At 48.2% G+C, this 12996-nt stretch overlaps 1 protein-coding gene and 1 long non-coding RNA gene across 14 annotated transcripts in view; one reads left to right on the top strand and one right to left on the bottom strand.

Moving 5' to 3' along the window:
* Positions 1–12996, bottom strand: part of LOC147026423 (diacylglycerol kinase zeta-like) — a 293140-nt gene that overhangs the window by 88484 nt on the left and 191660 nt on the right. For all 9 annotated transcript variants that reach the window (XM_085881839.1, XM_085881846.1, XM_085881840.1 and 6 more), the window contains one exon: positions 12459–12570. In XM_085881839.1, coding sequence (XP_085737965.1) covers positions 12459–12570 — 112 coding nt within the window. The remainder of the gene's footprint in view (positions 1–12458; positions 12571–12996) is intronic.
* The window catches only part of LOC147026425 (uncharacterized), a 147455-nt gene that overhangs the window by 91914 nt on the left and 42545 nt on the right, over positions 1–12996 (top strand). The gene's annotated exons all lie outside the window — the stretch shown is intronic.

The raw sequence follows: 12996 nt of genomic DNA, 5'->3' as shown, positions 1-12996 counted from the left end.
GCTAGAAATGGTTTTATTCCATTCCCCAGATCTATGCCTCCTCACAATTCCATCTCGGAGTTATACGAACAGTTCCTTGGACATCATGGTCGAGTTTCTGCTCTGACATGCACTGTCAACTATGGGACCTTGTATAGAAAGGTGTGTTTCTTTCTAAATCATGTCCAATCAATTGAATTGGCTACATGTGGACTCCAATCAAGTTGTAGAGACATCTCAAGGATGATCGAAGGAAATTGGATGCACCTGAGCTCAATTTGGAGTGTCATAACAAACGGGTTGAATACTTATTGATGCAAGACATTTCAGCTTTTCAATTTTTAATCAATTTGTAAAAATTCTTAAAAACATGCTTTCACTTTATCATTATGGGGTATTTTGTGCAGTTCGGTGACAAAAAAACTTGAATTTCATCCATTTTAAATTCAGGCTGTAATGCAACAAAATGTGAAAAAGTTGAGGGGTGTAAATACTTTCTGAAGGCACTGCATGAGCCAGTTTTGTTTATTTTCATCCAATTATACTTTATTTTTGCATTTCGCGTTTCTGAGTGGTGCTTAAATTTATTTTTTTTCATCATTTTTGGCTCTAGTTTTCTCAATTAACTCTCCCGCTCTGCTTGTCATCTGTTCCTGAAAAAGTGTGCACTGGAATGTATGCCATTGACATTGACAGTGCATTGATGTCATGTGCCAGTAAATGACTGCAGTAAGGAAGTAAAATGTGAACTACAACACTACAACATTAATATGTGGTGCTTAAATATACAGGTATATGGGGGACCCTCATATAAAACATGTCCTGATACTGCATTTTCACTACCGCATGGAATAAATTCTTCTTCTTCTTCAACAAAACAACAACCACAACCACAACATCATCCTGTGAGAGTGATTCCTGCTCCATCATGATTGGAGAGTCATTTGTGCTCCATCATCCTGTGAGAGTGATTCCTGCTCCATCATCATTGGAGGGTCATTTGTGCTCCATCATCGTGTGTGAGTTATTCGTGCTCCATCATCCTGTGAGAGTGATTTGTGCTCCATCATCCTGTGTGAGTCATTTGTGCTCCATCATTTTGTGCAAGTCGTTTGTGCTTAGTCATCCTGTGTGAGTTATTCGTCCTCCATCATCCTGTGCGAGTCATTCGTGCTCCATCATCCTGTGTGAGTCATTCGTGCTCCATCATCTTGAGTGAGTCACTCATGCTCAGTCATCTTGTGCGAGTCATTCGTGCTCCATCATCCTGTGTGAGTATTTCCTGCTCCATCATCATTGGAGAGTCATTTGTGCTCCATCATCCTGTGAGAGTCATTCGTGCTCCATCATCCTGTGAGAGTCATTCGTGCTCCATCATCCTGTGAGAGTCATTCCTGCTCCATCATTATTGGAGAGTCATTTGTGCTCCATCATCCTGTGAGAGTCATTCGTGCTCCGTCACCTGTGAGAGCCATTCATGCTCCATCATCATTGGAGAGTCATTCGTGCTCCGTAATCCTGTGAGAGTCATTCCTGCTCTATCATCATTGGAGGGTCATTTGTGCGCCATTATCCTGTGAGAGTCATTCCTGCTCCATCATCATTGGAGAGTCATTTGTGCTCCATCATCCTGTGAGAGTCATTCGTGCTCCATCATCCTGTGAGAGTCATTCGTGCTCTGTCATAGTGTGAGAGCCATTCATGCTCCATCATCATTGGAGAGTCATTTGTGCTCCATCATCCTGTGAGAGTCATTCCTGCTCCATCAGCATTGGAGGGTCATTTGTGCTCCATCATCCTGTGTGAGTTATTCGTGCTCCATCATCCTGTGAGAGTGATTTGTGCTCCATCATCCTGTGTGAGTCATTTGTGCTCCATCATCCTGTGCAAGTCTTTTGTGCTTAGTCATCCTGTGTGAGTTATTCGTGCTCAGTCATCCTGTGCGAGTCATTCGTGCTCCGTCATCCTGTGAGAGTCATTCCTGCTCCATCATCATTGGAGAGTCATTTGTGCGCCATTATCCTGTGAGAGTCATTCCTGCTCCATCATCATTGGAAAGTCATTTGTGCTCCATCATCCTGTGAGAGTCATTCCTGCTCCATCATCATTGGAGTCATTTGTGCTCCATCATCCTGTGAGAGTCATTCGTGCTCTGTCATCCTGTGAGAGCCATTCATGCTCCATCATCATTGGAGAGTCATTCATGCTCCGTCATCCTGTGAGAGTCATTCCTGCTCCATCATCATTGGAGGGCCATTTGTGCTCCATCATCCTGTATGAGTTATTCTTGCTCCATCATCCTGTGAGAGTGATTTGTGCTCCATCATCCTGTGTGAGTCATTTGTTCTCCATCATCCTGTGCAAGTCGTTTGTGCTTAGTCATCCTGTGTGAGTTATTCGTGCTCCGTTATCCTGTGCGAGTCATTCGTGCTCCATCATCCTGTGCGAGTCATTCGTGCTCCGTCATCCTGTGTGAGTCATTCGTGCTCCATCATCCTGTGTGAGTCACTCATGCTCTGTCATCTTGTGTGAGTCATTTGTGCTCCGTCATCCTGTGTGAGTCATTCGTGCTCCATCATCTTGAGTGAGTCTCCCATGCTCCATCATCCTGTGATTGTCATTCCTGCTCCATCATCATTGGAGAGTCATTTGTGCGCCATTATCCTGTGAGAGTCATTCCTGCTCCATCATCATTGGAGAGTCATTTGTGCTCCATCATCCTGTGCGAGTCATTCGTGCTCCATCATCCTGTGCGAGTCATTTGTGCTCCGTCATCCTGTGTGAGTCATTCGTGTTCCATCATCTTGAGTGAGTCACTCATGCTCCGTCATCTTGTGCGAGTCATTTGTGCTCCATCATCCTGTGTGAGTCATTCGTGCTCCATCATCCTGAGCGAGTCATCCGTGCTCTGTCATCCTGAGCGAGTCATTCGTGCTCCGTCATCTTAAGTGAATCATTCTGGTCGAGTCATTCACTCACAGTGCCCAAAACTATGGCTGCAAAGCATGTAACAAGTGACATTGGAGATAATGATCAAGTGAAGAAGAAGTCAAGAAAGTCTCATTCATTGGAGGTGAAATTAAAAGTTTTAGATTGGTTTGAGAGAGGTGAGCACAGCATCGATATTCATAAAGAGATGGGGCTTCTTGATGCTTCTCATAAAGTACATCAATATTCATAAAGAGGTGTGGTTGTCTCCTGACCCCGTTGTGTTGTACATTCTGTGTGTTAGCTCTCATGCGAGCCTCGACATTGTATACTCTCCCTGTGTTGTACATTCTGTGTTTTAGCTCTCGTAAAAGCACTCAGAAAACAACGAATCTCAGTGTTACCAGAACTGCAACATGTCGGCCTGATGCTATTGAGAAAATGGAGAAGATGCTGACCACGTGGATAGAGCATCAGAACCAACAGAACTTGCCCTTGTCTGGAATGGTCATTGAAGAGAAAGCGAGAAGATAGTATGGCAATCTAACCAAAGATACCAATGATGCCTTTGCTGCCAGCCATGGGAGGTTTGAGCGCCTCAAGAGTCACCATGCGTAGCACAATCTCATGTCGACTGGGAAAGCTGCTGCTGCAGATCATCCTGCTGCCAAAAATTTCCCAGCTGTCTTCAAATCTGTGATTGCGAATGGAAGTAATACAGCAAACCAGGTGTATACCTCAATGAAACTAGACTTTATTGGAAACACATGCCCAACCGCACTTTCATCTCCATCATCTTCATCTCCATCAACTCTGGCCTGAGGCAGTGATTGAGTTCAGAGTTTTATGGAGGCTGAAGTCAGCGAAGCAAGGCAACATGTCAGAAAACAAGGCAACATTAGGGCATGGCCCTGCAAGTGGGATTTGAGGAGGTTGACGAAGATGATGTTGAGGATTTGCTTCTCTCACACAGGGAGGAGCTGTGCAATGAAGATCTTCTGGTTCTAGAGGAGGTGTGCATCAGAGAGGAATCAGAATCAAGTCCTGAGGAGGTTGTGCCTGTCAAAACCCTCACGACAAAGATCATGGCTAAATGTTTCAAATCGGTCGATAAAGTCGGATGGGCTTGGACATCAAATCGGTCGATGGCCATCTTTGATGAACCTGATCCCAACTGAATGAGAAGTTCAAAGGTGCAGTGTCAGATGAGGTCAGGTATGGGAACATGCGCCAGAGCAGCGCGTCGCTGCATCCACTTTCCGCCAGTACTCCAGGGGCCTCCGTCTGACAATCCCCCAGGCAGATGCCCCATCATCTTGAGATGCTGATCAACCTGCTGCAACCATGAGGCACGTGGTCGGCCCATTTGCCCCTTCCACTCACGAGGCTCCCTCGCTGAGAGAATCTGGTGAACAGGATCAGCGTCAGGAAAATGAGCCACATGTCCATACAGATGCAGCTGATGCTCATGGACTATGCATGGAACAAATCTCATTTGAGTCTCTCTCAGCAACCACTCGTTGGACACAAAATCTGATCAGCAAGAGCCAAGGATTCTCCGAAGAGACCTGGTACCAAAGGAATTAAGTCTCAAACTCAGATCCCTGGTCAGAGTCCAAGTCTCACATCCATAGAGCAAGACTAGAAGCACCAAGGACCTGAAGACTTGGACTTTCATTCTCCTGTACAGGTACCGGCAGCACCACACCCCATGATCCAGTGAATCCATGACTCCCCAGGCCCGACCCAGACATCTGTTGACCTCTGGCTCACAGCCAGCAGAGACATGAATATCACTGCCAAGGTAAGTGAATCTCCCCACGACCTCAACATCCTCACCACAAACAGGTACAGACAGGCTAGCAGGATCCAAGATGTCAATGAAAGCCTGGATCTTAGTTTTTACCCAGGAAACCCATAATCCCAGCAGCTCTGACTCCCTATTCAACACCTCGAGGGCCCCCCAGAAGGATATCTGGAGCCTCTGCAAGGATGACTGCATCATCTACGAAATCAAGGTCAGAGATCTTGACATTCCCAATCGATGCATGGCAGCTTGATCTCTCTGAAATCCTCCCCACAATCCAGTCCATACAAATGTTGAAAAGTGAGGGGGCCAATACACACCCCCTGACGAACTCCAGTAACAACTGGAAATAAGTGAGAGATGGTACCACCACATCTCACAGCACTCTCAGTACCAGAGTATAGTTCAAACATCAGATCGATCAGTTTTGGTGGCAACTCACGAAGACCAAGAATCCTCCAGAGGGCATCTCGATTCAATGAATCAAACACTTTACAGAGATCACCATAGGCTGCAAGCAGCCCCTGCCACAACTCTCATCTGCGTTCAGTGAGGACACAAAGAGCAAGGACACGGTCACTCATTAACCTCTTTGGTGAAAAGCCTGACTGCTCTGGCCGCTGGTGCTCAAGCAGATGGTGGCGAACCCTATAAAGAATTATCCGAGCAAAGACCTTGCCTGGCACTGAGAGCAGCGTCACCCCTCAGTAGTTGTTGCAGTCTTGGCGATCACCCTTCCCTTTCCAGAGAGGGACAACAAGGCCCCTCTTCCAGTCAGTTGGGATGATGCCTGTGTTCCAGGCAGAGCACAGAACTGCATGCAACGACACGAGTGCAGCATTTCCTCCAGCCTTGAAAAGTTCAGCATGGATGCCACAGATCCCTTTAGCTTTACCCCATTTCAACCAGTTCACCGCAGCCCATGTTTCCACGAACGAAGGTGGACCACAGTTCATTTGAGGGTCAGCAATAGGGATTGTAACACCCCTGATGTCCAACTCGACAGATGGTGGATCAGCCTGGTACAACCGCTCAAAGTAACCGACCCAGCGGGCCTTCACTTTGGACTCCTTTGTCAAGAGCCCACCACCCTCTGCTCCAACAGCAGTACACCAAGGGATGGGCTTGGACAAACGCAATGCGCGAATTCCCCTGTAAGCAGGAAGAGAATCACTTGACCACAGGTGATGCTCTACCCCCTCAAAGATTCCTTGCACATAGGCCTCCTTGTCCATCCTTAGTGCACGTGCAGTTTTATGCCTCAGCTCCCTGAACAGCTCAGCTCTGCCATTCATCCTGGCCCTACGACTCTGGTCAATGGTATCCAGTGTCCCTTGAGAGACAAAATTCTTCTTTGCCCTACGGTGAGTTCCAAGACATCCACCGGCAACATCAAGGACAGTGGTCTTGAAGGCGCTCCACAACTCTTCAGGATCCTCCAAAGCACCCAGTCCCCCCAAATCTCCACTCAGCTGGTTCACAAACTCCTCAGCTACCCTCTCATCCTTGAGCTTGCCAACTTCCAGCCTAGGCTGGAATGGTACCATTCTCCCGGATTTAAGGTGCAACATAAGAGTTGCTACAACAAGCCGGTGGTCAGTATTGAGGGACTGAGCACCCCAGTAGACTCTGCACTTCTGGATCATCTTCCAGCGACCATCAACGAGCATGTGGTCAATCTCCATTGCCACAACGCCAGAGTTGGAATACCAAGTCCAGCGATGAGCCTGAGTGTGCTGAAACTATGATACAGCCACCCTCAGTCCATGACTTCTTGCAAAGTCAAGGAACTTAATGTCATTGTGGTTCACAGTTCCAGACCCATGGGTACCAACACACATCTCATAATAACCCCTATCAGTTCCAGTCATGCATTGAAATCCCCCAAGACTAGAAGTGTATCTCGCCTGGGGCACTGATCAACCACTGACTTGAGCGTGGCATAGAATCCATCCTTCACGGTGAGATCACTCGCCTTCGTCGGAGCATATACAGAGACCAGGAAAATGACACCCAAGGAATGATGAATCCTTAGTCTCATAATACGCTCGTTGACCATTGTTACCTCAGTTATCATTGGAGTCAGCTTATTGGACACAACTACGGAAACTGCTTGGGCATGATAACCATCGGAGTGACCAGTCCATTATCTCACCGCAATCCGGTCTCCGAACCTCAGAGAGTGCTGCAATACCGATGTCCAAATGCTTGAGCTCAAATGATAACAGAGACAGATGATCATCCTCTCTTTGGGATAGGATATTCCAGGCACCCACCCAAAGGGACCACCTCAGGTACACCCAAGGAGACCGCCGTCTGGTGGACGACACTTCAGCACCACCCCGACACACTCTCACGGTGCAGTTGGAGATGAGGAATCTCCTGAAATGTTACAAGGAGGTCTACAATCAGAAAATGAAGGTAGCCTCTCAAGTCTCCATTATGAAGTTCTTCAAAAAGCTCCCAAGCGAATCAGCCAATCAGCAGGAGATGTCTCTGATCTCATGTTTGGCATTTAGGAACTCCATCCATTGTTGATAAAGCAGAAGTAGTATGTCAAGGGTTGAGTGACCTGGTCTAAATCCAATTTGATGGTCGGAAATCAAGCCATTGGAGAAAAGGATTTGATGTTTGAAGAGATGATAGATTCCATAACCTTGCTGATGAGTTGGAGAAGGCTGATTGGTCTGTAGTTGCAGGGATCAGTTTTTGCACCTTTTCAGCGTTTGGAGCATAACCCAGATTTTTACATGTTAAATATTGCCCCATATCATGTTTTCTGGTAGCACGGCATTTCGCGGGAATGCATCCCCTGCATTATACAGCCGTCCCAGAGGCGGATTCAGAAATTTTTTTTGGGGGGGGGGTTCACTTAAGGTTAAGATGTTCTGATATTATGAAATATAGCACCAAGCCTTATTCAAGTCAATGTACCCGTCGAGCAAAAACCGGTTAATCTATCCAGAGCTCGCAGTGTCCGACCATAAATTTACATTCTCCACAGGAAAATTTCAGAATATCGAGCTACTTGACGAAAAGGCCTCAGGCCTGTCACAAACTAATTCTAAAGAAAAGCTGCAGATTTTGGAATCTTGGCGATGAGTCTTTACAACACCAATGTAAATACACAAAATGTTACCAATACAAATCAATGAAAATATCGAACGGACAAGCACAAAATGCGGTGAAATGACCCCGAGCACTGAACTTAAACTTGCCATTGCGGATCATCAGATCATCTATATATTACTAAAACTCTCATCTTGGATGTATGTATGTGTGTATGTTCCCGAAATACACCCAAAGCGATACACGATACCGCAAAAATGTTCTGCCCACCTTACTCACCATTCTCCTGCGGTGTTCAGTATCAAGTTTCGTTCAAATCGGGCAACAAAAAAAATTATTAAAAAATCAATTCCCGATTCAGTGAAGAACTCTTCGGGAGAATTTGATCAATGCAAACAACCTCAGCGGTATAGTTCACTGGAGCTATCTTTTTTTTTCTTGAAATTATTTATTCAAAAATCTCAAACATTTAGTATAGACAAAGAACGATTTATTTTTAAGAACATAAGACAAAGAACATAAAATATTTAAGACAAAGACAAAGAACGTATAAATTTATTAAAGACAAAGCACATAAAATAAACATCGTCATTTTGATCTCATACTTCCATGTTCATTAATAAATAAAATTGTGTTTAGAAGATTACGCACAATAATTTCTTTTCTCCGTTTTTTTTTTCCACATTGACGCGCAATATCAAGTTTCTTTCAAATCGGGCAACGAAAAAGATTATTAAAAAAATCAATTCGCGATTCAGTCAAGTCCTCTTCGGGATTATTTGATCAATGCAAACAACCTCAGCGGTATAGTTCGCTGGAGCTATCTTTTTTTTTTAATCAACCGCTGTCACAACGGGAACCAAACGGGCTCACGGGTCGTCTAGTTAATTGTAAAAATGGACGATGTAGACACTGAAACTATCAATTACCTGTTGAAATAGTTCAGGATTATACTGCGCTTTGCTGTGGGACATGATCCCAAAAATGTTGCCTTTCTCTTTGGAGCCATAACTAAACACTGAGTCGCAGTGATTAATACGGTTTGCAGATTGTCAATGAGCGATTGCCAATTGTCCAGTGATGTCTCGCACAACGATCATGTGACATAATTGAAAGGGCGGAGGGGAGGGGGGGTTCACGTGCACCCGGTGAACCTCTCCCCCCCCTCCCCGGATCCACCATTGGGTCTCCTGCACACATCTTTCAAATAGTTTCTAGCAATGTAAAAGTAACCATTTTGGTCGTTATTGTGGTGTAGCGGGCCTGCGGGGGCAGGGCATGAGGTGGGAAGCGTGGTGGAGGAGTGGTCGGCGTGATCATGTACTTGCGCGGGATATAGGAGTGCGTGCCACCTGAGGCGTCGTAGTGGTTGCTGTAGCCGTTGTGGCCTGGGAGCCTGTAAGGCGTGTGGCTTGTTAAGTGCATCGAGTACGTAATAGAGGGGAGTTATGGGCAACGTACGCTCACGCTCTCGCTCATGCAATAAAGCAGGGTTGAACTGTTCCCCCGCTCGTGTCTGCCTTGGAGCACCACTACCACGACACCACAGTTTGGCGACGAGGCTGTTTGGATCGGCGTGTGCAGGGTGTTTGGGTTCGGATCGGCAGCGAGTAACTCAGCGCACCCCGCGCGGTTCGAGGTCCCGGAGGAGCGCATCGCGAAGAGCGCATCGCAGGTTCGCGCGCCGCACGCACAGGCTCCGGGGACAGGCGTCTCACCAGCACGACCGGCTCAGGCATGACAGAAGGTCGGGGCACGGCGCACGGACGCGTGCCCGTTTTCATCGGAGACGACTTCGATTTGTTTTCTGAACAGTTGGGCTGCTATTTCCACGGTCACGTTGAGTGGACAATGGCCGCGCTCGGAGTTTGTTTTATTAATGCTTGGCAAATCTCGGGAATGGTTTCTGCGAGGTCACGGCTAAAGAACGAGGACACGCAGTTCAGCTCAGACGCGGCGTCGGACGTCGCGCAAGCTCTGAGGAATGATCGGGGTCTCGATGGTCGGTGCGCAGCAGATGATCCGGAGATCAGCGCGATGTTCCAGGCACGCACGGCCGCGTGCACGGTCTTCGGCGCGGGTCGTGGCCGAGCGTTGCAATGCAGTCAATCGGACGGCGGTCTGAGCACTCGGGGACGTCTACGGTGTGTGTGCCGAGAGTCATCGCCCATCATGACGGTCATAAATGGCGGTGTGCGGAGCGACCCTTACGTCACGGGTCGAGACCTACTGCCGGTACGGTGTTCGGTACATGGCGTACATTTTAACGCCCCGGGTCGAGTCTTGCAGCCTGGGTACAGAGATCCCGGCGACCCGGAACGGGAGATACTGCCGATGTTAAACCTGCCTTCAATTGGTCCAGAGGTGACAAGATCAATGGCAGGGGAGGTTGAGATGACCAGGGCACTGATGCTGCCCGTGTTGAACCTGGTTCCAATTGGTCCGACGGTGACAGGACCAATGCCAGTGGAGGTTGAGATGACCGGGGCACTGATACTGCCCATGTTGAGCCTGGTTTCAATTGGTCCGACGGTGACAGGACCAATGCCAGTGGAGGTCGAGATGATCGGGGCGCTGATCGGTGTCGAGTTGAGGCCGCTCGTGCTACCCTCGCAGTGCACACGTATGCCGGGGAAGCGCTGCCGGCGGTTGGCAGGGCGCACGTCTTGGTTTCCCGGCGGGGTCAGCGGGTTGCGCTCCCGCGGTTCGTGGTGCGAGGGGAGGGGCTCGCAGTTCCTGTTTCGGAGTTCGTACCTCCAGGTGCACCTGTGCCTCCTTCGGGGCACGTACCTCCGTGTGGGCCTGGGCCTCCCTCGAGATGCGGGGGTGAGGTTCCGGCGATGGGGGCCACGACAATGCAACGTGAGCTGCCGTTCATTGCTTCCTGCGACGATGATGTGCGGTTCGGGAGCAACGGGAGCCATGCCAGCCGCGATGAGCTCTCGCGCTTTGGCTGCGCTCATGATGCAATGCGCGCCTGTGTCGTTCAGGCGATTTCAACGGGGAGTTGCAGCGAGCCCGTCGCGTTCAAGAAGGTCGCGGATCGCGACTGTCGACGACAAGCAGGTCATCGCAACGTCGCAACGACAACCGGGAGACGGACACGTGATGTGGTTCATGGGTTGCTGTTCGTTGCGTATTTGATTTTCATTGCTCAAATGATGCAGTTTAACGTTGTTGAAATAAATGCCAACAGTTCATGTGTGAGAATATGTTTGGCTGGGATCAATCAATGGGATTTTCGTTATAACCGATGTGATGTGAAGGCTTTGGGGGCGATCATGGCAAATAAAGAGGTTTTATTGGCCTCCCACTGCCACGGGACACGGGTTGTTACTTTGTCATGTGCGGGGATTTTATCGGAAAAACGCGCTGCACGGAAAAAGAAGTTTGCAATTGCGCAAATGATGTTCTTGTTGATTTATGACATGGCTGGAGTGGATGTGTGGTTTGTATGGGATTGCTACCGTCTAATTGCCGTGTGGGTCTCGGAGATCGACTCAGAGCCGGGGCTGGGTCGCTGTTCAGCGTTACCCCCACCTCTGGGTTCGGCAAGGTCAGACGTGCCTGGCGCCTGGGGCGCTACTCTCTGTTCTCGCCCGAGGCCGTTTGGACGTACGTTGGAATCTCAGCTGATTGTAATGCGTGGGTTGTTATGGGGTGATTGGTGCATCCAGCCGACGGCGCTGTTCAGCGTCCCCACCCAAGGTCAGGCGGGTTTTGCATTGGCGCCACGGCTTCCAGACAGCGAGCTTCGGAATGTTTATCTGATTCGGGTCTGGCTGGGGGAGATGTGCCGCCTTGTCGGCCGGGGACGTTTGATGGTGCCAGGGGAGGTTTGCTCGGGAGGTCGCCACGACCTCGCCGAAGGGCGTGTAAGCATGAGCCGCCTGGGGGCGCTTCTGCTGCGTAGTGATGCTGTGCTTTTTCTTTTTGGGGCTATTGTCAGTTTTGTACCTTGTCTGCTTTTATTTCATGGTATCCTATGCTGATTATGCTTATTATGATGATTGTCATTTAATAATCATGGTTTTAGGAGGGAGGAGTGTGGTGTAGCGGGCCTGCGGGGGCAGGGCATGAGGTGGGGAGCGTGGTGGAGGAGTGGTTTAGATCATGATCACGTGCTTGCGCGGGATATAGGAGTGCGCGCCGCCTGAGGCGTCGTAGTGGTTGCTGTAGCCGTTGTGGCCTGGGAGCCTGTAAGTCGTGTGGCTTGTAGAGTGCATCGAGTACGTAATAGAGGGGAGTTACGGGCAACGTACGCTCACGCTCTCGCTCGTGCAATAAAGCAGGGTTGAACTGTTCCCCCGCTTGTGTCTGCCTTGGAGCACCACTACCACGACACCACAGTTATGGCCGCTTCTGAGTGTGGGCCTGGCACCAAGGTGCCATTGCAAACTCAGCCCGGGTGCCAGCACATGAGGTTCATCATCACAGTCCTCCAATTGTTTTAGTATGTTACAGATTCCTTCAGTGACCAATGAGAAATTAAAAGCCTTAAAATAATGAAATAATGATGGAAACATAAGTGACAGCAATGTAAATCTTTGACAACAACTTAATGTATACCATATGGTAATGCTGTCATGACCATTTCACACTTTCAACAGATTGCTGTCTGGATAGTTGTTAGAAACTCTGAAAACCATTCCCACAGTATTACTGAAAATCTCACCAGTGTTGCCATGGTGAAACCAACAACTTCCATGTAGCCATCATCATGACGCTGTGGTTCAAAGTCCTGTTGATTGCCAGGGTTACCCCATGGCATGGTACCTGCACAGTACCTGCCAAGCACCATATATACACACCATGCACAGTTAAAGGGCATGCAATGAGAAACTTTACAGTGAATAAATATAGGAAACGATTTGATGTTTTAAAATCAAACAATTGCTTCATGTTACTTCTGCCTTAGAAGGCATTTTTGCAATTAGATTTTAAAAAAAACAATGTAGGCGATAATGATGAAAACAGTTCAACTTGCAGACAAATAATTTCTTCAACCAAATGTTGCTAACCATTGTGGGGAAGAAAGAGACAATGTTTCAACCATGAGCCCTTCTCGGGGGATCTCTTGCTCTGAGAAGAAGGGGGGTAATGTCCGAAACGTTACCTCACCTTCTTTCCCATGGCGGTCTTTCGCTGAATATATATAAAATCAATTGTCCTCGTTTTACTCCGATGCTGACCAACTAAGTTCATCATAAAGA

This window comes from Eptatretus burgeri, chromosome 5, assembly GCF_056783735.1.
Source record: "Eptatretus burgeri isolate ZD-2024b chromosome 5, Ebu_testis_v1, whole genome shotgun sequence".
In the NCBI taxonomy this organism is placed as follows: Eukaryota; Metazoa; Chordata; class Myxini; order Myxiniformes; family Myxinidae; genus Eptatretus; species Eptatretus burgeri.
The sequence above is the reverse complement of the archived record's forward strand: the minus strand, read 5'-3'. Positions and strand labels throughout refer to the sequence as shown.